The sequence below is a fragment of the Scylla paramamosain genome, chromosome 3 (assembly GCF_035594125.1).
Source record: "Scylla paramamosain isolate STU-SP2022 chromosome 3, ASM3559412v1, whole genome shotgun sequence".
In the NCBI taxonomy this organism is placed as follows: Eukaryota; Metazoa; Arthropoda; class Malacostraca; order Decapoda; family Portunidae; genus Scylla; species Scylla paramamosain.
The window spans coordinates 21348782-21371032 of NC_087153.1; the positions used below are offsets into that span (position 1 = coordinate 21348782).

A 22251-nucleotide genomic window follows, 5' to 3' on the forward strand; every position below is an offset into this window, starting at 1 on the left:
CAACTGTCCCCCTCTTCTACACTGAACATCCTCGGTCTGTCCTTTACTTATAATCTGAACTGGAAACTTGACATCTCATCTCTATCTAAAACAGCTTCTAAGAATTTAGGTGTTCTGAGATGTCCCCGCCAGTTTTTCTCACCCCCCACCCCTTATCTGCTAACTCTGTACAATGGCCTTATCCATCCTTACCCTCCTCTACTTCAACCAGATGGCACCACTGCTATCACATCTATTTCTGAAGCTGAACTCTTTGCTCAAACCTTTGCTAAAAACTCTACCTTGGACGATTCTGGGCTTGTTCCTCCCTCTCTTCCACCCTCTGACTACTTCATGCCACCTATTAAAATTCTTCGCAATGATGTTTTCCATGCCCTCGCTGGCCTAAACCCTCGGAAGGCTTATAGACCTGATGGGGTCCCTCCTATTGTTCTCCGAAACTGTGCCTCCGTGCTTGCACCTTGCCTAGTCAAACTCTTTCAGCTCTGTCTGTCAACATCTACCTTTCCTTCTTGCTGGAAGTTTGCCTACATTCAACCTGTTCCTAAAAAGGGTGACCGCTCTAATCCCTCAAACTACCGTCCTATTGCTTTAATTTCCTGTTTATCTAAAGTTTTTGAATCTATCCTCAACAGGAAGATTCTTAAACATCTATCACTTCACAACCTTCTATCTGATCGCCAGTATGGGTTCCGTCAAGGCCGCTCTACTGGTGATCTTCTGGCTTTCCTTACTGAGTCTTGGTCATCCTCTTTTAGAGATTTTGGTGAAACTTTTGCTATTGCCTTGGATATATCAAAAGCCTTTGATAGAGTCTGGCACAAAGCTTTGATTTCCAAACTACCCTCTTACGGTTTCTATCCTTCTCTCTGTAACTTCATCTCAAGTTTTCTTTCTGACCGTTCTATTGCTGCTGTGGTAGACGGTCACTGTTCTTCTCCTAAATCTATTAACAGTGGTGTTCCTCAGGGTTCTATCCTGTCACCCACTCTCTTCTTATTATTCATTAATGATCTTCTAAACCAAACTTCTTGTCCTATCCACCCCTATGCTGATGATACCACCCTGCACTTTTCCACGTCTTTTCATAGACGTCCAACCCTTCAGGAGGTAAACATATCACGCAGGGAAGCCACAGAACGCCTTACTTCTGATCTTTCTAAAATTTCTGATTGGGGCAGAGCAAACTTGGTATTGTTCAATGCCTCAAAAACTCAATTCCTCCATCTATCAACTCGACACAACCTTCCAGACAACTATTCCCTCTTCTTCAATGACACTCAACTGTCCCCCTCTTCTACACTGAACATCCTCGGTCTGTCCTTTACTTATAATCTGAACTGGAAACTTCACATCTCATCTCTAGCTAAAACAGCTTCTATGAAGTTAGGTGTTCTGAGACGTCTCCGCCAATTTTTCTCACCCCCCCAGCTGCTAACTCTGTACAAGGGCCTTATCCGTCCATGTATGGAGTATGCTTCACATGTCTGGGGGGGTTCCACTCATACTGCTCTTCTAGACAGGGTGGAATCAAAAGCTTTTCGTCTCATCAACTCCTCTCCTCTAACTGACTGTCTTCAGCCTCTCTCTCACCGCCGCAATGTTGCATATCTAGCTGTCTTCTACCGCTATTTTCATGCTAACTGCTCTTTTGATCTTGCTAACTGCATGCCTCCCCTCCTTCCGCGGCCTCGCTGCACAAGACTTTCTTCTTTCTCTCACCCCTATTCTGTCCACCTCTCTAACGCAAGAGTTAACCAGTATTCTCAATCATTCATCCCTTTCTCTGGTAAACTCTGGAACTCCCTGCCTGCTTCTGTACTTCCACCTTCCTATGACTTGAATTCCTTCAAGAGGGAGGTTTCAAGACACTTATCCACCAATTTTTGACCACTGCTTTGACCCTTTTATGGGACTGGCATCTCAGTGGGCATTTTTTTTTATTAGATTTTTGTTGCCCTTGGCCAGTATCCTTCCTACATAAAAAAAAAAAAAAATCCATGTATAGGGTATGCTTCACATGTCTGGGGGGTTTCTACTCATACTGCTCTTCTGGACAGGGTGGAATCAAAAGCTTTTCGTCTCATCAACTTCTCTCCTCTAACTGACTGTCTTCAGCCTCTCTTTCTCATCGCCACAGTGTTACATCTCTAGCTGTCTTCTACCGCTAATTTCATGCTAATTGCTCTTCTGATCTTGCTAATTGCATGCCTCCCCTCTTCCCATGGCCTCGTTGCACAAGATTTTCTTCTTTCTCTCATCCCTATTCTGTCCACCTCTCTAACGCAAGAGTTAACCAGTATTCTCAATCATTCATCACTTTCTCTGGTAAACTCTGGAACTCCCTGCCTGCTTCTGTATTTCCACCTTCCTATGACGTGAATTCCTTCAAGAGGGAGGTTTCAAGACACTTATCCTTCAATTTTTGACTACCGCTTTGGACCCTTTTATGGGACTGGCATTTTAGTGGGCTTTTTTTTTATTGGTACAAGAGGAGGAGGAATACAAAGGAAAACAAAGGAATGAACAGACAGCAACAGCCCTGCTGGGCCTAACGAGGCTGTCTGTGTGTCTGTTCTACCACTACCACTACAGATTCTAAGAGTTAGAGGCTGGAGGACACTAGGGTTCAAGGAAGGAAAACAAGAGAGTATAAGGAGAAGGAAAGGCTAAGATGTGATAGGAAAGGATGAAAGAGAAATTATACTATTCACTACAGTAACTAAAAAAAAAAAAAGTAGGCAAAGTATATTATATGAGGGGTTGCTGCGAGGTGATTGTCCAACCTTTGTTTAAAAGTTTCTAATGTATTACTATCGACAATATATGCTGGAAGAGAGTTCCAGACATTTATAATTCTATTGAAGAAATAATACTTAGCCTCGTCTGATCTGAAACGCTCACCTATAATCTTGTAACCATTATTTCTAGTGGTGTTGGAACTGTCAATGATGAGACAGTTGTTTACATTTACGTTATCAAAGCACCGACACATCTTAAACAGTTCAGTTAAGTCTCCTCGCATTCGCCGTTTCTCTAAGCTGAACAAGTTGAGTTCCCTCAAGCGCTCCTCATAAGGCTTGTTCCGCAGTCGTGGGATCAACTTGGTAACTCTTCTTTGGACTCTCTCCAGCTTGTCTATATCTTTCTTGTAATGGGGTGACCAGAACTGGACTTGGAAGTGAATTATCGCCTTTCTTTTCTATGGGGGTAACGTAAGCTAACTTCCAATCTTTGGGAACTTTACTGCAGTTAAATGATTTGGTGAAAAGCAATGAAAGGGGCTTACAAATTTGAAATCTAGTTTCTTTCAAGACACGTGGTGCAATACCATCTGGGCCGGGGGCTTTGTCAGTTTTCATTTTATCAATTACTTTGATTATTTCTTTTTCATGAAAAAACGCAGACACTTAAGGGAGTTATGTTGTGGAGCATAAGGAGTGGTTCGGAGATTGTATGAGTATTTTCCTCTGTAAAAATTGAAGCAAAATAATCATTCAGTGTGTCCGCGATCTGAGTTTCTTCGGTGACGAAATTACCGTTATCTAGTGTAATTTGATTAATGTGAGATGTAATGACTTTTTTATTTTGAACGTAACTAAAATTCTTTGAGATTGGATTTAGCAATGCTTGCAATATACATTTCTAGATTTTTCTTACTCTGTCTGATGAACTTTTTTCATTCGCGTCGGAGTCTGTCATATTCCAGTTTATCGGCCTCATTCTGAGAGGACAAATATTTACGGTAGGCACGATTTTTCTGCAGTAGTTGTGACTCAGTGTTGTTTGTCCACCATTTAGATTTGTTTCTCTTGCATGGACGTCTTTTACGCATAGGGATACATGTCTTCACAGCATTTTATAAAAAGTACTTAAATTTCGCCCATGATTCTTCAATGTTACTTTCGCCAAGTCCAGCGTTCCAATCTGCGACAGAAAGAATTGACCTGAGTCTCTCGTAGTCTCCTTTTTTATATATGAAAACTTTTTCATTGCTAACAATGTCCTTATATGCTTGAAAGCTGATGTTAAAAGAGACAATCTTGTGGTCACTTGTACTAAATTCAGGACCAATATTAACGTTAGATACTAAGTCATCGTTTGTTGAAAGAACAAGATCTAATATGTTGTCACCTCGTGTGGATCCTTGAACGTGTTGCTTTAGGGAACATTCTAATAAATTATTATACAAGTCGTGACCAGAGTGAGAGTTAAGTGGATTTCCCCATGAGTTAACAGGTAGATTGAAGTCTCCACAGATGACTGTATCAAAAGTGTTACTTATTTCAGTAATTTGATCTTGTAAATTCTTATCAGAGGAAACATTGTGAACCGGAGGCCTATAAATAAGACCTATAGCAGTTTTCTTAGAACGTACTCTTAAATGCAAGAAGACTGAATCTATATTGTTAATCTTTTCGGTTTTTAGTATGGTTGGCTGAAGACTGGCTTTCACATACAGCAATACACCGCCTCCTATCCTGTCTTTTCTTTCACTGCTGAACATTTCGTAACCTGGCAAGTTGTATTCCGCAAGAAAGTCTCTGTTTGCAGAGTTCAGCCAAGATTCAGTAATACCAATAATGTGGTAGTTTTCTACAGCTGTCAGGATTTCTAAATCTGAAAATTTATTTCTAAGGCTGCGAGCGTTGATTAGGCAAGCTTTTATAGTGTTGCACATGGAGGTTGGGTTGTGCGAGGAGTCTGGAGCTACACGATCTTGCTGGTCTTTTTTTGGTCTGAAAATAGAAACTTTATTACTAAGGAGTCTGCCAAGTCGTGCTGCTCCAATTCCATTTAGGTGTAAACCATCCGGCTGAAATAGAGAAGGTTTATTGTAAAAGTTGTCCCAAAGATTAACAAAGTCTACACCTTCCTCTGCGCAGAGAGAACAAAGACGGCTGTTAGTGCTGAAGGCTCTGTTGTAGAAGGCAGCCGGTGCCCTGGTCCGGGGAAGGATACCTGAAACAATAATGTTATTGGATTTAGCGCTGTATCATCCTCTTGAACTTTTCCATGAGCTCTTCAGACCTAGTGTTTTCGACATCATTTGTACCTGCGTGAGTAATAAAGACGGTATTATTATTAGATCCGCAGGCTGCCTCGTCGCATGCTGCCGTGATGTCGTCTAAGCGTCCACCAGGCATGCATAGACGCTTACGTGTCCTACGAGCACTGCCACAGAACTCAGAGAGCTGACCTCTGACTATTGAGTCTCCGACCAGTCTCGTCTCTTGTGCATCTTCCTTTTCTTCAGCTAGGATCTGGTACCTGTTGTGTGTTGAGATGGGCAAAGATTTCTTAACATTAGTGATGGTGGCACGATTACTGACTAAAGTGAATGGTGACTCTGCAAGCACAGCATGTGGGCGGGCAGGAGCCCCTGGAGTGGAGGAGGCAGGTCTGTCAGGGATGGCAGGAACAACATCTGTGGAGGTGCAACCTGTATTAGAGACAACGAAATCTTTTAGTGCTTCAAGCTGTTGCACGACGTCCTCATACTGCTTGCACTTCTCGTATTTCTCGTTGAGTCTCTCTATCTTACTCTGGAGGTGACACAACCTGCAGGCAGAAGAATTCCGGAAATACTGAGGGGCAAACCTGCCACGACAGGCTTCGCATTGACTGAGAAGAGAAGGCATGACTCATTAATCAGAGCGCTTTTGAAGTTTCAGAAAAGATGTGACCATAAATTGAGCAAATGAAAAGTTTATGCATGGAAATCAGATACTGCTGTGTTAGATGCCTCCAACACTGGGAGTTAGCTCCCACAGGGTCTTGAAAATGCCACAAAGACCAATCGCTTGCCTAGAGTCTTGGTCACGAGTGAGACTTTTACAACCCGGCGCTTGCAGCTATGAGGAGGAGGTGGAGGAGGAGGAGGAATGGAAGTAAATTAAAAGATAGAAGATGAGAAAGATGAGACAAGATAAATATAGGAGGAAGAGGAAGAATGACCTCTCTCTTAACCTAACCCAGTCTGGACCACTCACTTCTTGAAGAGCACTGAGAAGGATGAGCCGAAGCTGACAATGTTGAAGAGGCAACCCAGAGGCAGACTCTTCAGGAACAGAAGAAGTGTTGCCCGGGCACTCTCTATCTTTTGCCCATGCATGCTTCCTGTTGGTGAGGTCAGTTTAGGTTAGGTTAGCACTGCACAACTACAGTACAAACTCACTGAGTCGAACTAATTTTGGGGTTAATTTACGTTAGCTTAGTACAACCTTGCTGAGTTGGACCCTTGAAAATCCCAGTAACTTCCCTCACATCCTGCTTAGGAGTCACAGTAAGGAGTCATTGTTGAACTATTACTGGAAACATGGAAACATCCTTCAAAACCCCAGTAACTCCCTCACAGCCTGTTTAAAAAGCTATGAAAGACATCATATCTGCTTAGTCCTGCACTGACAAGCCTTCCAGCATCCCATCATATCAGTTTTTGGGTCCTACTGACCTTATCCAGCTGTCCCACCTGCCTCCACCTCACCTGAGCGGTCGATGACAAAGATAATCTGATTCATGCTGGAGTAGGTGTTGGTGGGCACCTCTGGGAAGAGGTTCAGCATGAGCAGGTCATCCTTCATGATCCCAGTGGCAGAGCGTTCACCGGTCTCCCGCAACAGGTGGGGCCGTTAGGCACTCCTGTAGTACACCAGCATGCTCCAGTCGTGGTCGCAGCTGAACCCTCCGTCCTGGCTCACCTGCGGCATGGACAGGAGATTAGGTTGGGGCATGGGTTAGGTTAGGTTATGCTGCAATAGGTCAGGGCATCAGTTGGGTTAGGTTGCAATGCTGGATCAGCTGATGTTATTTTTATGGACAGAAGAAAGAAAACAAGACCTAAAAGGTTTATGGACGTAGAGAAGGAATTACAACACACACAAACACACACACATACACACACACACACACACACACACACACACACACACACACACACACACACACACACACACACACACACACACACACACACACACACACACACACACACACACACACACACACACACTGAAAAAAATTAAGAAAGTACTTTGTTATCGTGGACTGGAAAGACTTTGAACATGCAGAAGTTGTTCAGGAAAAATGGGGTGAATTTATAAGGATATATAATACTGCTGTAGAGAAATTTGTACCTAGAGGAGAAAGATGTAGAAAAGGTAAGGAATAGTTCAATACAAAATGCAAAAAGGCTAGAAATTGTAAGTTAAATGGTTGGAATAGATGGAAAAAAAGGAAAACTGAGAGCAGATGGAAGGAATATATTGATGCTAGAAACAAGTATGTTGAAATAATAAGAATGGAGAGAAAATACAATCAAAGAGATATAATAGAAAAGTGAATAAATGAACCCAAACTGTTCTTTAGACATATTAATGGGAGGATCAAGAAGAGAGGTGTATCAAAACTGAAAGCTGAAGGAAAAATCTATGAGGATGCACAGGACATGGCGGAGATTATGGGCAAAAGTTACAGATCAGTATTTACTGTGGAAGGGGAGTTTGATGCTGGAAGGGATAATTTGGTGAGGAATACGCTAAGTACAGTACCAGTCAGTTATATGAAATACTTATGATGATTGAGGACCTTGAAATAAATAAAGCATCTGGTCCAGATGGAGTATCAAACTGGATATTGAAAGAATGTAGAGAACAACTGGCTGATAAAATTCACAGTATGGTGGTGACATCATTGTTGCAGGGAAGGGTACCAAAAGATTGGAAGAGAGCAAATATTACACCAATATTCAAAGGGGGAAATAAAGAAAACCCACCAAATTATAGACCAGTGTCATTTACTAGTGGTGTAGTAAAAGAATGTGAAAGAACAATAAAGGAAAGATTGATGGAACACTTGGAAAGAGATAAAGTTTTGGTAAATTGTCAATTTGGATTTAGGCGGGGAAGATCATGCTACATGAACTTATTGTCCTTTTAGTCAAAGGCAGTTGATATTGTGCAAGAGAGACAGACTAGTGATGGTGTCTACTTAGACTTGAAGAGGGCTTTTGACAAAGTACCACACCAAAGATTGCTATGGAAGATAAAAAAATTTTTTTAAAATATGGAAAAATTGGAGGAAGACTGCTGGAGTGGATGAAGGATTATCTGGATGATAGAGAGATGAGAACTGTAATACAAAACCAGAATTCATCCTAGCTGAAAGTAAATAGTGGTGTCCCACAGGGATCAATGTTGGGACCAATAATGTTTGTGATATATGTGAATTTGAAGAGATAGACAGCTATATGGACTTATTTGCAGATGATGCTAAGCTGATGAGAAGGGTAGAAAATGCAAATGACTGTATGGTACTGCAAGACAATTTAAATATGATAAATAGATGGAGTAAATCTTGGCAAATGGAATTCACTTAAAGTAAATGTAAGGTAATGGAGTTTGGTAAGAGTAAAAAAAGAATACAACATCATTATGGGATGGATGGTGTGAACTTAAAGAAATTAAAAGAAATGGATTTAGGAGTAACAGTTACTGAAAATTTGACTCCGGGCAGATACATTGATAGAATTACTGGAGAGACGATGAATTTGTTAAAAAGAGTAAGAGTGGCATTCTCATATTTGGATAAAGAAGTGATAAAAAAGTTGTTGATTTCCATGATAAGACCAAGATTGGAATATGCAGCAGTGGTGTGGTCTCCTCATACAAAGAGGAATATTATAAAATTGGAAAGAGTACAAAGAGCAGTCACTAAGATGGTTCCAGAGTTAAGTCGACCTATGAAGAGAGATTAAGAATGTTGGAAATTCTTTCCCTTGAAAATATGAGAGAAAGAAGAGATTTAATAAACATCTATAGAATGATAAATGGTATGGAAAATGTGGACAAACAATGTATAGTAAATTTACACACACAGAGTACAAGGGGACACAGTAAGAAGTTGAAGAAAGTTAACTGTAGAAGAGACATCAACAAGCATAGTTTTCCTCACAGAAGTGTGAACAAATGGAATGATCTCAGTGAAGACGTTGTCAATGACGTAACTGTCCATGCTTTTAAGACTAAACTGGATAGATATAGAGACAGGATACTATGAGATTACTCCCCTCCCGTAAACCACAACTAGGTAAACACTAGGTAAATACACACACACACACACACACACATGCAGACCTGGGCAGACATGGCATCATCAGTCAGGGTCACGTTGAGTGGGTCAGTGTGGGAGACGATCCGAGATATCTGGTGGTTACCACATACTTGTGCCTTCACCTCCATGGAGTAAGGCTGTGTCACATACACCCCTCGATCCTCCCACCTCCAGTCCCAATCTTGGTGGTGGTTGTGGTGGTAGTGGTGAAGGAAACACTGAGTTTTCATTGCTGACTGATTTTTTTTTTTATGCATTTTTAAATCCATTGTCAGTGTCCAAAGAATCAAAATCTAATGAAATTTTTTTTTTTTTGTGCATTTTAACCATTTCACTTCAATACGAAACAATTACCAGCACCAGAAGCAATGCATGAAATCTTTATAAGCATCTACAAGAAAGAAGGGGATTAAAAGAACAGATTTTGCATTTTGTACCCAGCTTAACCCCTTCAGTATGATGACTCCAAGGTAGGCATCATGAAGCACCAGTGGAATATACCATGACACCTACATAGGCATCATGGTCGGATTCTGTTTTTGTTGTTGGGCAGTCCCATATCCTGTTGTGACTTCTTGTTGAGCAATCCTGTATCATGTGTTGACTTGTCTTGACAGTCTCTGTATTATATCCTTGAGGTTCTATTGCTCCTCCCACCCTCCCTGTTCCCACCAGTCACGTAAATGAGCTACCCCATGCCCCATCCTCTATCCAAAATAAGGAAGTCTCATTGGCAGAGCATTACATCATAGTTCCCCCCCTTATGATCCTTCTTTTATCTTCCATATCCCCCTATCCTTCTCTTCATCCTATACCCCCTCCATCAGGAAGGGGAGACTAAAAGGTGGGGGATACAGTTCCCCTCTTCCCTCGTTCATTCCTTGCCCTCATACCCTCCTCTCTCTCTCTCTCTCTCTCTCTCTCTCTCTCTCTCTCTCTCTCTCTCTCTCTCTCTCTCTCTCTCTCTCTCTCTCTCTCTCTCTCTCTCTCTCTCTCTCTCTCTCTCTCTCTGTGTGTGTGTGTGTGTGTGTGTATATATATATATATATATATATATATATATATATATATATATATATATATATATATATATATATATATATATATATATATATATACTCTCCCTGTGTGTGTGTGTGTGTTATATCGTTAACTAGAGAGAATTTAGTGTTGGAGTGCTAATTCACCTAAGGTACCAATTGGACTTACTTAACAAGGTAAAGAAGAAGTATTCCATCTTCTTCAATCAGAACACAACAAAACAGGGGCCATTCTTTCCGATATCAAAGGCTGGACTAGGCAAGTTCCGAAGCTTCGTGTTTGCGGCATTAAAGTTAGACCTTTGAGAGTCTGGCGGTGCTCTGTTGAACTTCACCATCCTATGTGTGTGTGTGTGTGTGTGTGTGTGTGAGTGTGTGTGTGTGTGTTAATGGTAGCTGGGTGGTAAAGTGTTTGACTGTCTTAAGAGAGGCCTTGTGTTCGAGTCATTTAATACCGAAGGTTGTGTGTGTATGTGTGTGTGTGTGTGTGTGTGTGTGTGTGTCGTGACAGAGACATTACACAATTTCTCTATATATTTACTAACAGCTACTAAAATTAAATAAACGATACTCAGATTATTTTTTTTCCTTATTTATTGAATATTGATAACATTAAAACATGCGTGTGTGTGTTTGTGTGTGTGTGTGGGGGGGGATGGGGGGGCAGGTGTGTGGTGTTCAGAAGGCTGGAAGCACGTGCACTGTTATCGCTGCCATAATTATCGCAGTTTGAGTCAACAAAGACACCAAGAGAGCCAATTAGAACCCGGGGGTGGAGGAGGAGGAGAAGGAGGATGAGGAGGAGGAGGAGGAGGAGGAGGAGGAGGAGAAGGAGGAGGAGGATACAGTAATTAGAGATAGCTTTTGGCTCCCGCTCAGCTCCACCCGTGATGATGAAAACACTCACGAGCTCATAACTGGCCCTAATCCACTCCAGCTACAGGAGGAGTGGGGAGGTAGGGAAGTGAGGAGAAAAGAATTGGGTGTAAATAAAAGAAACAGGGAGGGAAAAGGGGAGACGAGAAGTAGTATGCTTCTTGAAAATATTATAACGTAGAGAAGGAAAATACATGTGCTACACAGCGACATCTATACAAAAATATAATAACATGGATTACAATTGAAGCGAGGGAGAAAGAATTGGGTGTAAATAAAAGAAAGGGAGAAGAAAAGGCAGACGAAAAGAAATATCAATCTTAAGTAAAAAGTATAAGATAGAAAACAAGTTGCAGGTATATCGTGTAATCTTTACAGAAATTTGAGGGTAAAAGATAAACTAAAAAAAGGCTTTTATTGAAGTGAGGGGTAAACCAATTTTGTGTAAATAAAAGAAATAGGGAGAGAAAAGACGAATAAAATAAATATATGGCTTAAGTAGAATAGTATAAAGTATGAAAACAGGATATAGGTGAAATATATACAAAAAAATTATAATAGAATATAAATAAAGTAAAAAAATCTGAATTCTGTGAGAGAAAAAATCGTGTTTAAATAAAAGGAATGGGGAGAGAAAAGGCAAGCGAAAAGAAACATGCGTCTTAGGTGAAAAAAAAAAAAAATTAATAATAAAGTAGTGAAAAATATATATAAAGAGAAATCTATAAAAAAAAAATATATATATATATATATATATATATATATATATATATATATATATATATATATATATATATATATATATATATATATATATATATATATATATATATATATATATATATATATATATATATATATATATATATATATATATATATATATATATACTCGTATATATAAAGACTGACTGAAAGAAAGAAGTTTTAAAGAAATTTCTATATTTAACAATTTTGAAAACATTTTTTTCCACTGTCTTTTTTTTCACGCTGATAGATAAACATTTACACCATAAGTATTCAATGCTGAATATACATACATATATACACCAATCACCACCAAGTAGCAAATACAAGCCTTTTTTTTTTTCAGTACTCATTTAACAGTTTAATTTTCCAACAGTCAAAGGTCCGGGATCCCTCATTACAGTCCTCAGGGGAAGTCATTACCACCCTTCTCTCCTCCTCTTCCTCCTCTTTTTCCTCCATCCCTACATATAACTCCATCTCCTTTATTTTGTGCCATACTTTCCCTCTCACTGGTTATTTAATCATGCCGCTCCTTCTATCATGCCGCTAAGACACACCTTCATACTATCTACCGCTGTCATTCTTATACCGTTACTGTCATTCTTCTCTTTTCCCTCCTTGTTATTTTTTTTTATTTTATTTTAGGGAAATCTTAAGTAAACAATATCAGTAAAAAAAAAAAAGGACTTATATCAATGACACATTTATTATTCATTACAAAATTACAGCTGGGTTGACATTTTTTTCATTAATGGTGAATTATCAATCTTGCATGAGCAAACACACACAGTTTTTAGTTTCTTTACTTTCAATTTCTTCATTATTAACTTTGGTCGCTGATGACTTTTTGTTCATTTACGTTTTTTTTTTTCTTTTCCTCCTTTTTTTTGGATTTTATTGTTTTAGTTTCTTCTTTACTATCAATTTCTTCTTTCTTGATTTTGGTCGCTGATGACTTTTTTGTTCATTTTCTGCTTTTATTTCTTCTTCATTCTTGTTTTTGGTCGCTGATGACTTTTTTTGTTCATTTTCTGCTTTTATTTCTTCTTTTTTCTTGATTTTGGTCGCTGATGACTTTTTTTGTTCATTTTCTGCTTTTATTTCTTCTTCATTCTTGTTTTTGGTCGCTGATGACTTTTTTTGTTCATTTTCTACTTTTATTTCTTTTTCATTCTTGTTTTTGGTCGCTGATGACTTTTTTTGTTCATTTTCTGCTTTTATTTCTTCTTCATTCTTGTTTTTGGTCGCTGATGACTTTTTTTGTTCATTTTCTGCTTTTATTTCTTCTTCATTCTTATTTTTGGTCGCTGATGACTTTTTTTGTTCATTTTCTGCTTTTATTTCTTCTTCATTCTTGATTTTGGTCACTGATGACTTTTTTTGTTTATTTTCTGCTTTTATTTCTTCTTCATTCTTGATTTTGGTCGCTGATGACTTTTTTTGTTCATTTTCTACTATTATTTCTTTTTCATTCTTGTTTTTGGTCGCTGATGACTTTTTTTGTTCATTTTCTGCTTTTATTTCTTCTTCATTCTTGTTTTTAGTCGCTGATGACTTTTTTTGTTCATTTTCTACTTTTATTTCTTCTTCATTCTTGTTTTTGGTCGCTGATGACTTTTTTTGTTCGTTTTCTGCTTTTATTTCTTCTTCATTCTTGTTTTTAGTCACTGATGACTTTTTTTTCATTTTCTGCTTTTATTTCTTCTTCATTCTTGTTTTTGGTCGCTGATGACTTTTTTTGTTCATTTTCTGCTTTTGTTTCTTCTTCATTCTTGATTTTGGTCGCTGATGACTCTTTTTTGTTCATTTTCGCTTTTTCTTTTCCTCCTCCTCCTTTTTTTGGATTTTATTGTTTTAGTTTCTTTACTTTCAATTTCTTAATTATTAACTTTGGTCGCTGATGACTTTTTTTGTTCATTTTCTGCTTTTATTTCTTCTTCAATTTCTTTTTTCTTGATTTTGGTCGCTGATGACTTTTTTGTTCATTTTCTGATTTTATTTCTTCTTCGACTTCATCCTTCATTTTGGTCACTGATGACTTTTTTTGTTAATTTTCTGCTTTTATTTCTTCTTTTCTTGATTTTGGTCGCTGATGACTTTTTTTGTTCATTTTCTGCTTTTATTTCTTCCTCATTCTTGTTTTTGGTCGCTGATGACTTTTTTGTTCATTTTCTGCTTTTATTTCTTCTTCATTCTTGTTTTTGGTCGCTGATGACTTTTTTTGTTCATTTTCTGCTTTTATTTCTTCTTCTTTCTTGATTTTGGTCGCTGATGACTTTTCTGTTCATTTTCTGCTTTTATTTCTTCATTCTTGTTTTTGGTCGCTGATGACTTTTTTGTTCATTTTCTGCTTTTATTTCTTCTTCATTCTTGTTTTTGGTCGCTAATGACTTTTTTTGTTCATTTTCTGCTTTTATTTCTTCTTCATTCTTGTTTTTGGTCGCTGATGACTTTTTTTGTTCATATTTGCTTTTTCTTTTCCTCCTCCTCCTTGGGTGTAAATAAAAGAAACAGGGAGTGAAAAGGGGGATACGAAAAGTAGTATGCTTCTTAGAAATATTATAACTTTTTTTCTTTGGATTTTATTGTTTTAGTTACTTTACTTTCAATTTCTTCATTATTAACTTTGGTCGCTGATGACTTTTTTTGTTCATTTTCTGCTTTTATTTCTTCTTCATTCTTGATTTTGGTTGCTGATGACTTTTTTTGTTCATTTTCTACTTTTATTTCTTCTTCATTCTTGTTTTTGGTCGCTGATGACTTTTTTGTTCATTTTCTGCTTTCATTTCTTCTTCATTCTTGTTTTTGGTCGCTGATGACTTTTTTTTCATTTTCTGCTTTTATTTCTTTTTCATTCTTGTTTTTGGTCGCTGATGACTTTTTTTGTTCATTTTCTGCTTTTATTTCTTCTTCATTCTTGATTTTGGTCGCTGATGACTTTTTTTGTTCATTTTCGCTTTTTCTTTCCCTCCTCCTCCTTTTTTGGGATTTTATTGTTTTAGTTTCTTCACTTTCAATTTCTTTATTATTAACTTTGGTCGCTGATGACTTTTTTTGTTCATTTTATGATTTTATTTCTTCTTCAATTTCTTCTTTCTTGATTTTGGTCGCTGATGACTTTTTTTGTTCATTTTCTGATTTTATTTCTTCAGTTTCTTCATTCTTATTTTTGGTCACTGATGACTTTTTTTGTTCGTTTTCTTTTATTTTCTCTTCCACACACACACACACACACACACACACACACACACACACACACTTTCTCCTTTCGTCCATGTTAGAATCCACATATGCACCCGCGCACGTACTCACGCACACACAAACGCACGTAAGCAAATTAATCATGACTGAATATTATATAAGTTATGCCAATACATACACGCATTCATACATATGAGTTCTACATGGCTATACATGTATTATATACATATATCATATACATATATTATATACATATTCACACATATTTCATCATAACTTGGAACATTGTCAATATTATGATGGCCTTCTACATGGGTAAACATATAGGTACATATTCACACACATTTTATCATGACTTGGAATATTGTCATGGGTACATATTCATGCATTTGTCATCATAACTTGGAATATTGTCAATGTGATGATGCCCTTCTATATGGCTATACATGTACACATTCATCAGGACACACACACACACACACACACACACACACACACACACACACACATAAATACATATTAATAGACACAGAATAATAGATCATTTAATTTATTAAATGGCGCCTCACTGATGGGCGAGATTGTGGGCGTGGCGGCGGGCGTGGTGGGCGTGACGGTGGCCAGCGTGAGCGGCGTGGGCGGTGCGGCCAGCGGCCTCCAGACAGCCCCTGACAAATGCCTCCGCGCCGGCCACCTGGGTGCGCGGGCCGCGCAGCAGCACGGTGCGAGACACCTTGTCTGTTGCTGGCGGCACTCTCACCTGCACGTCAGGGAACTCCTGCAGTAGTCTCCTGACAGTCGCGCCGGCGGGACCCACCACGTGGCACCGCTGGCGTGGCGTCACCGCCACTTGCGCCTCGATCACCTCGGCCTGCCGCAGCAAGGCCTCGAGGCGCGCCAGGGCGGCGGGAACCTGCCGGGCAGGTCCGCACAACCTGATGGTGGCGGTGCGGGTGTCTGAGGGAGGCGGCACACTCACTCGCACGCCAGCGAACTCTTGGCACACTTCCCGCAGTGTGGCGCCGCGTGGGCCGACGATGTAGCGCCGCATGTGGGGCGCTACGGCGAGAGTGGCCTCCTTCTCTTCCTCCTGCCAAGAGCGGCGCACGCTGTCCAGCGCACACTGCTGCTTAGCTCTCTCAGCCCGCTGCTTTCCTTTGTTCTCCTCGAGCTGCTGGCGTCGAGGAGACTCGATGGCGGCCTTCACCTCAGGCAGGCTAGGCGACTTCACCTTCTTGGGCCTGTTCTTGCCGCGGCCCACCACCGCCCTGCCCTCTGAGTCCCTCTTAGGGGGGTCTGGGTCCTCAGGGGTCTCCGCCACAGTCTCCTTAGGCAGGCTAGGCTGTGCCCTCACCTTCCTGGGCCTTTTCTTTTTGCAGGCCACCACCGTCCAGCCCTCCGAGTCGCCTTCTGTGGCGTCAGGAGTCTCAGGGGCCTCAGAGGCCTTAGGGGCCTCTGAGGCCTCGCCGGACACCTGCTTCACGCCCACCGCCAGGTCCTCATCTGCCTTAACCGGCGGCGTCTTCTTCGGCGGCGCGTTCCATGTCGTCGTCCGCTGGTGCGGGCAAAATTTCTTCTGCGCTCCAGGATTCCATTTTCATCCCTTCCTTACTACCCTCTCAAACTTCGCCCCTACCCCCTCAAATTTTGCTAATTTCTTTTACTGCAAAATAAAATTTAAGGTGTCCTCTGATTGGTGGACTGGTGCGTGATCAACTCCAAGCTCACGGCCTGGAGGAAGTCAAAGCTCACCGCTCTAAGTTATGTTCACTACATGTAATGGCATCAACTGTACATAAGAAGTGGCTGCACTAAAGCTGTTATCTACACTATACATAAGTATTTAGCAGCTTATCCTAATACAGTGACAAACGACGCGAGAGAGAGAGAGAGAGAGAGAGAGAGAGAGAGAGAGAGAGAGAGAGAGAGAGAGAGAGAGAGGGGGGGGAGGAGGAGTGGGGGAAGAGAGAGAGAGAGAGAGAGAGAGAGAGAGAGGGGGGGGGAGGAGTGGGGGAAGAGAGAGAGAGAGAGAGAGAGAGAGAGAGAGAGAGAGAGAGAGAGAGAGAGAGAGAGAGAGAGAGAGAGAGAGAGAGAGAGAGAGAGAGGGTGTGAATGACAGAAAACAGACACAATATGATAGTCTATACACCTCGTTGGAGATTCATGATTCTATTAATATGAACCAATGAATCTTTGTTTTTTTTTTCAGAATATGAATAGCAGTTTCGAGAATATTGATATCAATATTGATATCAATATTGATATCAGAGGCTCCTGAGAAAGGTTAGGGCACGTGGGATAGATGGGTGTTAGGCTGGATAAAGTCATAGCTAAGCGACAGACGACAGAGAGTAGTAATAAACGGCTCCAAATCTGGGAGTGGGGTAATGTAATTAGTGGGGTGCCACAGGGATTAGTATTTGGGCCATTGTTGTTTTTAATATATATATCAATGACTTGGATAATGGAATTAGTAGTGATGTTAATAAATTTGTGGATGACACGAAGATAGGTAGATTAGTTAGGTCAGAATCAGATGCCATCACTTTGCAGGCAGATTTAGATAGAATGAACGAATGGACAGACAGATGGCAAATCCAATTTAACATAAAAAAATGCAATGTACTTAGCGTAGGTAGAGGAAACCTACACAGTAGTTACACAATAAACAACTCAGCTCTAGTAGGTTAAAAGTACGAAAAAGATTTAGGAGTTATAGTTAGCTCTGAGCTCTGTCTAAGAAAGCAATGCATAGAGGCCAGAAACAGGGCAAATAGGGTATTAGGATTCATTTTTAGGAGTGTTAAAAGTAGAAGACCTGAAGTAATATTAAAGTTATAATTGACGCTGGTCAGACCTCATCTAGACTACGTTGTGCAGTTTTGGTCCCATATTACAAGAAGGTTATAGATCTATTAGAATCAGTACAAAGGAGATTGACTAAAGGATACAGGGTATGAGGAGTATTCCTTACGAGGCGAGATTGAAGCTGTTAAATTTACATTCTTTAGATAGATGTAGGTTAAGAGGGGACCTGATAGAAGTCTTTAAGTGGTATAAAGGTTATAACATGGGGGACGTAAGCAAAATTCTTAGGATCAGCAACCAGGATAGAACAAGAAATAACGGGCTCAAGCTTGAAAAATTTAGGTTTAAAAAAAAGATAGGAAGAAATTGGTTCTCAAATAGAGTGGTAGATAAATGGAACGGACTCAGTAATCAAGTTGTTAGTGCTAAGACATTAGGTAGCTATAAGAGAAGATTAGACGGATTTATGGATGGGGATGATAGGTGGAAATAGGTAGGTAAATTTCATACAGGGACTGCCATGTGTAGGTCTGATGGCTTCTTGCAGCTTCCTTTATTTCTTATGTTCTTATGTTCTTATATATATATATATATATATATAGAGAGAGAGAGAGAGAGAGAGAGAGAGAGAGAGAGAGAGAGAGAGAGAGAGAGAGAGAGAGAGAGAGAGAGAGAGAGAGAGAGAGAGAGAGAGAGAGAATTATAGTATTATAAATGAGATAAATTCCCGCTCGCAGGCCTACGCCGTATATGAACAACGTGTGTTTTTTAAGCATCCGGAGCAAAGTGGTTAAAGATAAGAGATGGTTGTACAGTAGAGATGCTTCAGAATGACTGGATTATAGTCTGTTCACTTAAGTTAGATTCCTGGAGCCTCGGTGGGTTTATAAGCTCGCAGCTGATTGGCTGATGTTGCATTTCTTGCTGTCTTCTACCACTATTTTCATGTTAACTGCTCTCCTGATCTTGCTAACTGCATGCCTCTCCTCCTCCCACGGCCTCACTGCACAACACTTTCTTCTTTCTCTCACCCCTATTCTGTCCACCTCTCTAATGCAAGAGTTAACTAGTATTCCCAATCATTCATCTCTTTCTCTGGTAAACTGTGGAACTCCCTGCCTGCTTCTGTATTTCCATCTTCCTATGACTTGAATTCCTTCAAGAGGGAGGTTTCAAGACACTTATCCTGTAATTTCTGTCTTCTGCTTTCAGCTCTGGGGACGTCACTTCAGTGGCGTGGCCTTTTCTTTTTTTCAATTATTATATTTTTGTTGCTCTTTACCGGTGCCCCTCCTACATGAAAAAAAGAAAACACTTCACACCTTTTCTTTCGCTCTACATTATTTTTTAATTTCTTTTTTAAACTGATTTACATATAAATATGAAGAATAAAAATAAATAAATAAATAAAAACAATAAATCTCCCCCCAAAAAAGTGGACCGGGTAAAAAAAAAAATCCAGGCCTTGTCCTGAGCTGCTGCGACGGTGTGCGGGAACGGATTAATCCATTTTTACTTTGATTCCTGTGGGGAAAATAGTTTTGATTTCTGAACATTTCCGATTTAGAACAGCTTTCATAGACGCATTAAGTTAAAAAACCAAGGTTCCACTGTACATGTGTTTCTAAGCCTTAGGTAATGGAAAATAACAATTACATGTGTTTTGTTGAGGTAAGTAATAGAAAAGTAACAATTACATGTTTTGAAGCTTTAGGTAATGGAAAATAACAATTACATGTGTTTTGTTGAGGTAAATCATAGAAAAATAACAATTACATGTTTTGAAGCTTTAGGTAATGGAAAATAACAATTACATGTGTTTTGCTAGTGTAGGTAATAGAAAAATAAAAAGTGAATGCTTTCTAAGTGTTTCAGCGAATTCTCCTCGCCCCAAACCAATCTGGTATAATCTGGAATATAACAATCAATAACAACTACAAGTGTTTTAGTGCATTTCAAACCCACCACACACTCCCTTGAGCTGACACGACCTGTGACCTCAGCTGACCTACCTTGCCTGCGAGGGTGGTCAGCAGGGGTGTAGCGCGGGTTGAGCACTGTGGACAAAACAAAGCTGATGGCGCCGTCTGTCTCAACCCTCAACTCCATCACCAGACGAAGGGTGACCTTGGCCCTCGTTCCTGCAGCACAAGCGGGCAGGGTGAGAGAGGGTGAGGTATGGGTGGGTTAGGGTGAGGCAGGATAAGGTAGGGTGAGGAAGGTAAGGTATGGGTGGAGCAAGGTGAGGAAGGCTGAGGTAGGTTGGCAGCAACCTTTATAATGCTATTTTCCTCATACCTACAATGTTTTTAGATATTTCTGTAGACAGGGTGAGGTAAGGGTAAGGCAAGGAGAGGTACGGGTGACAGTAATCTCTCTCTTTCTCTCTCTCAAACACACACACACACACACACACACACACACACACACCACCACCACCACCACCACCACCACCACAACCACGAACCCGCAGGAAAGTTGCCGAGGTTAAGCGTGAGAATGTCGCTTGAGTTAGGGTCTTCTCGTGTCATGAGGGCAGTCTTCCCCTCTTTCAAAGCCTCCTTGTACACCTTCTCTGCCTGTGTGAGGAAAGGGAACCAGTCTGTAGGGCTTACAGCAGGAAAATGAGTTAGTGGTGGAAGCTGTCAGGCCTACACGTGGCAGTCTCTCCCTGTGGGCAATGTCAAGTACCTACCCAATTTATAATTATTTTCTTGTGAGTCTACTGGTATATACGCTAATGGTAAACACTTAGCCTTCGTTAGATATAAAAAAAAAAAGTCTGAATGTTAAAAAAAAAAAAAGGGGGGGAAATAAGGGACACACACATTTAGCACAGGCGGCGCTGCAAAACGTTCAAAGCAGTAAAAATGGCAAGTTGATATATTGATATAAAAAAAAATGATGGCATGTTAGATAATATAAAAAATAAAAAAAACACTAAAAATGGCATAAGGGATAAGCCTAATACCTTGTTCTTCTCCATGCAGTGAGTCACAATGGTTCTGCCGTCCAGCTGCGCCTCACAGTGGTACACGGCTGCGCCCTCCTCCACAGGCAGCACCGCCCGCACCTATAAGAGAGAGAGAGAGGCGCCAGGCAGGGGAGGAAAGAATGAAGTAAAGAAAGAAAGGACAAAACACACGCCTCTTTTTTCTCCTTTTATCATGTTTAACTCCTTCTCTTCCTCCTCTTCCTTCTGCGTTAGCGAAGGAAATTATCAAATAAGGAGAGGAGGAAAGAAATGTGAAGAAAGAGGGGAGGAAACAGATTCTCCTTATTACCGAACGCCATTATTCTTCCTACTTTCATGTTTATCTGCTCCTTTTCCTTATTAGTGAAAAGAATGATTAAATAAGAAAAGAGAGGAGGAAGGAAAGTTAAGGTTCTAGCTATGAAATGCATATGATTGTTCCCCCCTCCTCCTCCTCCTCCTCATTAATGTTGTACTAGTGAAATTAATGCATGTATAAGGACTGCGCCTGATAAGAAAATTATGAAGTAAAGAAATTCAAATTAAAGAAGGAAAGGTGCTGGCCTTGTTTTCATTTTTTTGTTTATTGATTCTTTGTGTTTATTTTCTTCTCCTTTTTCCTCCTCCTCCTCCTCCTCCTCCTCCTCGTGCGATAATCTAATACCACTATTTTTTTTTCCGAGAGAGAGAGAGAGAGAGAGAGAGAGAGAGAGAGAGAGAGAGAGAGAGAGAGAGAGAGAGAGAGAGAGAGAGAGAGAGAGAGAGAGAGAGAGCACGTCATACAGCACGATACAGTACCTGCAGTGGGTGTGCGGCAGTGATGTGATACACCATGTTGGCAATCACTTGGGCCACGAAGCCGCGAATGGACACTTTCAGACACTGACTCCAGGGACACCACACACCACTTCCACCTCTCCTGGTCTGCAACACACACACACACACACACACACACACACACACACACACACACACACACACACACACACACACACGAGAACAGAAAAGGTTACAGGATAGCGTAAGTAAAATGTGGCAGGAACATTTTGTAAAATTTTACTCTCCCTCTCTCTTTCAGACACACACACACACACACACACACACACACACACACACACACACACACACACACACACACACACACACACACACACACACACACACACACACATACACACAACTCACACACATTAATGAAAATCTTTGAAAATGCTGGATTGATTATATTAAATGCAAACAGCTCACCAAAACATTAAATTATCATGTTTATTAATGTTGTTATTATTATTATTATTATTATTATTATTATTATTATTATTATTATTATAATTATTATTATTATTATTATTATTATTATTATTATTATTGTTATTATTATTATTATTATTTATTATTATTATTATTATTATTATTATCATTATGATTACCAGAGCCAGTTTTAAGCCTATTTGACCAATTTTATCAAATTGGGCCCCGCACCTTAAGGGGCCCC

General features: G+C 40.0%; 1 protein-coding gene across 1 annotated transcript; it reads right to left on the minus strand.

The window, feature by feature from the left end:
- Positions 1-5963: 5963 nt before the first annotated feature.
- On the minus strand, positions 5964-21672 carry LOC135116349 (von Willebrand factor A domain-containing protein 5A-like). The gene is made up of 6 exons (XM_064033723.1): positions 21558-21672; positions 20757-20858; positions 20253-20364; positions 19798-19926; positions 9135-9292; positions 5964-6701 (listed from the first exon to the last, which is right to left on the minus strand). The coding sequence occupies exons 1-6, from the start codon at positions 21591-21593 to the stop codon at positions 6633-6635; spliced, it is 606 nt and encodes a 201-aa protein (XP_063889793.1). The 5' UTR covers positions 21594-21672; the 3' UTR covers positions 5964-6632.
- Between the last annotated feature and the right edge of the window lie 579 nt (positions 21673-22251).

Coding starts and splice junctions, on each gene's coding strand:
- LOC135116349 (XM_064033723.1), bottom strand. CDS start 21,593: ATGGTGTATCACATCACTGCCGCACACCCACTGCAG. Junction 20,365..20,756: donor ACTGCATGGAGAAGAACAAG/GTATTAGGCTTA, acceptor TTCCTCACACAG/GCAGAGAAGGTGTACAAGGA. Junction 6,702..9,134: donor ATGATGCCATGTCTGCCCAG/GTCTGCATGTGT, acceptor TCCATGCCGCAG/GTGAGCCAGGACGGAGGGTT.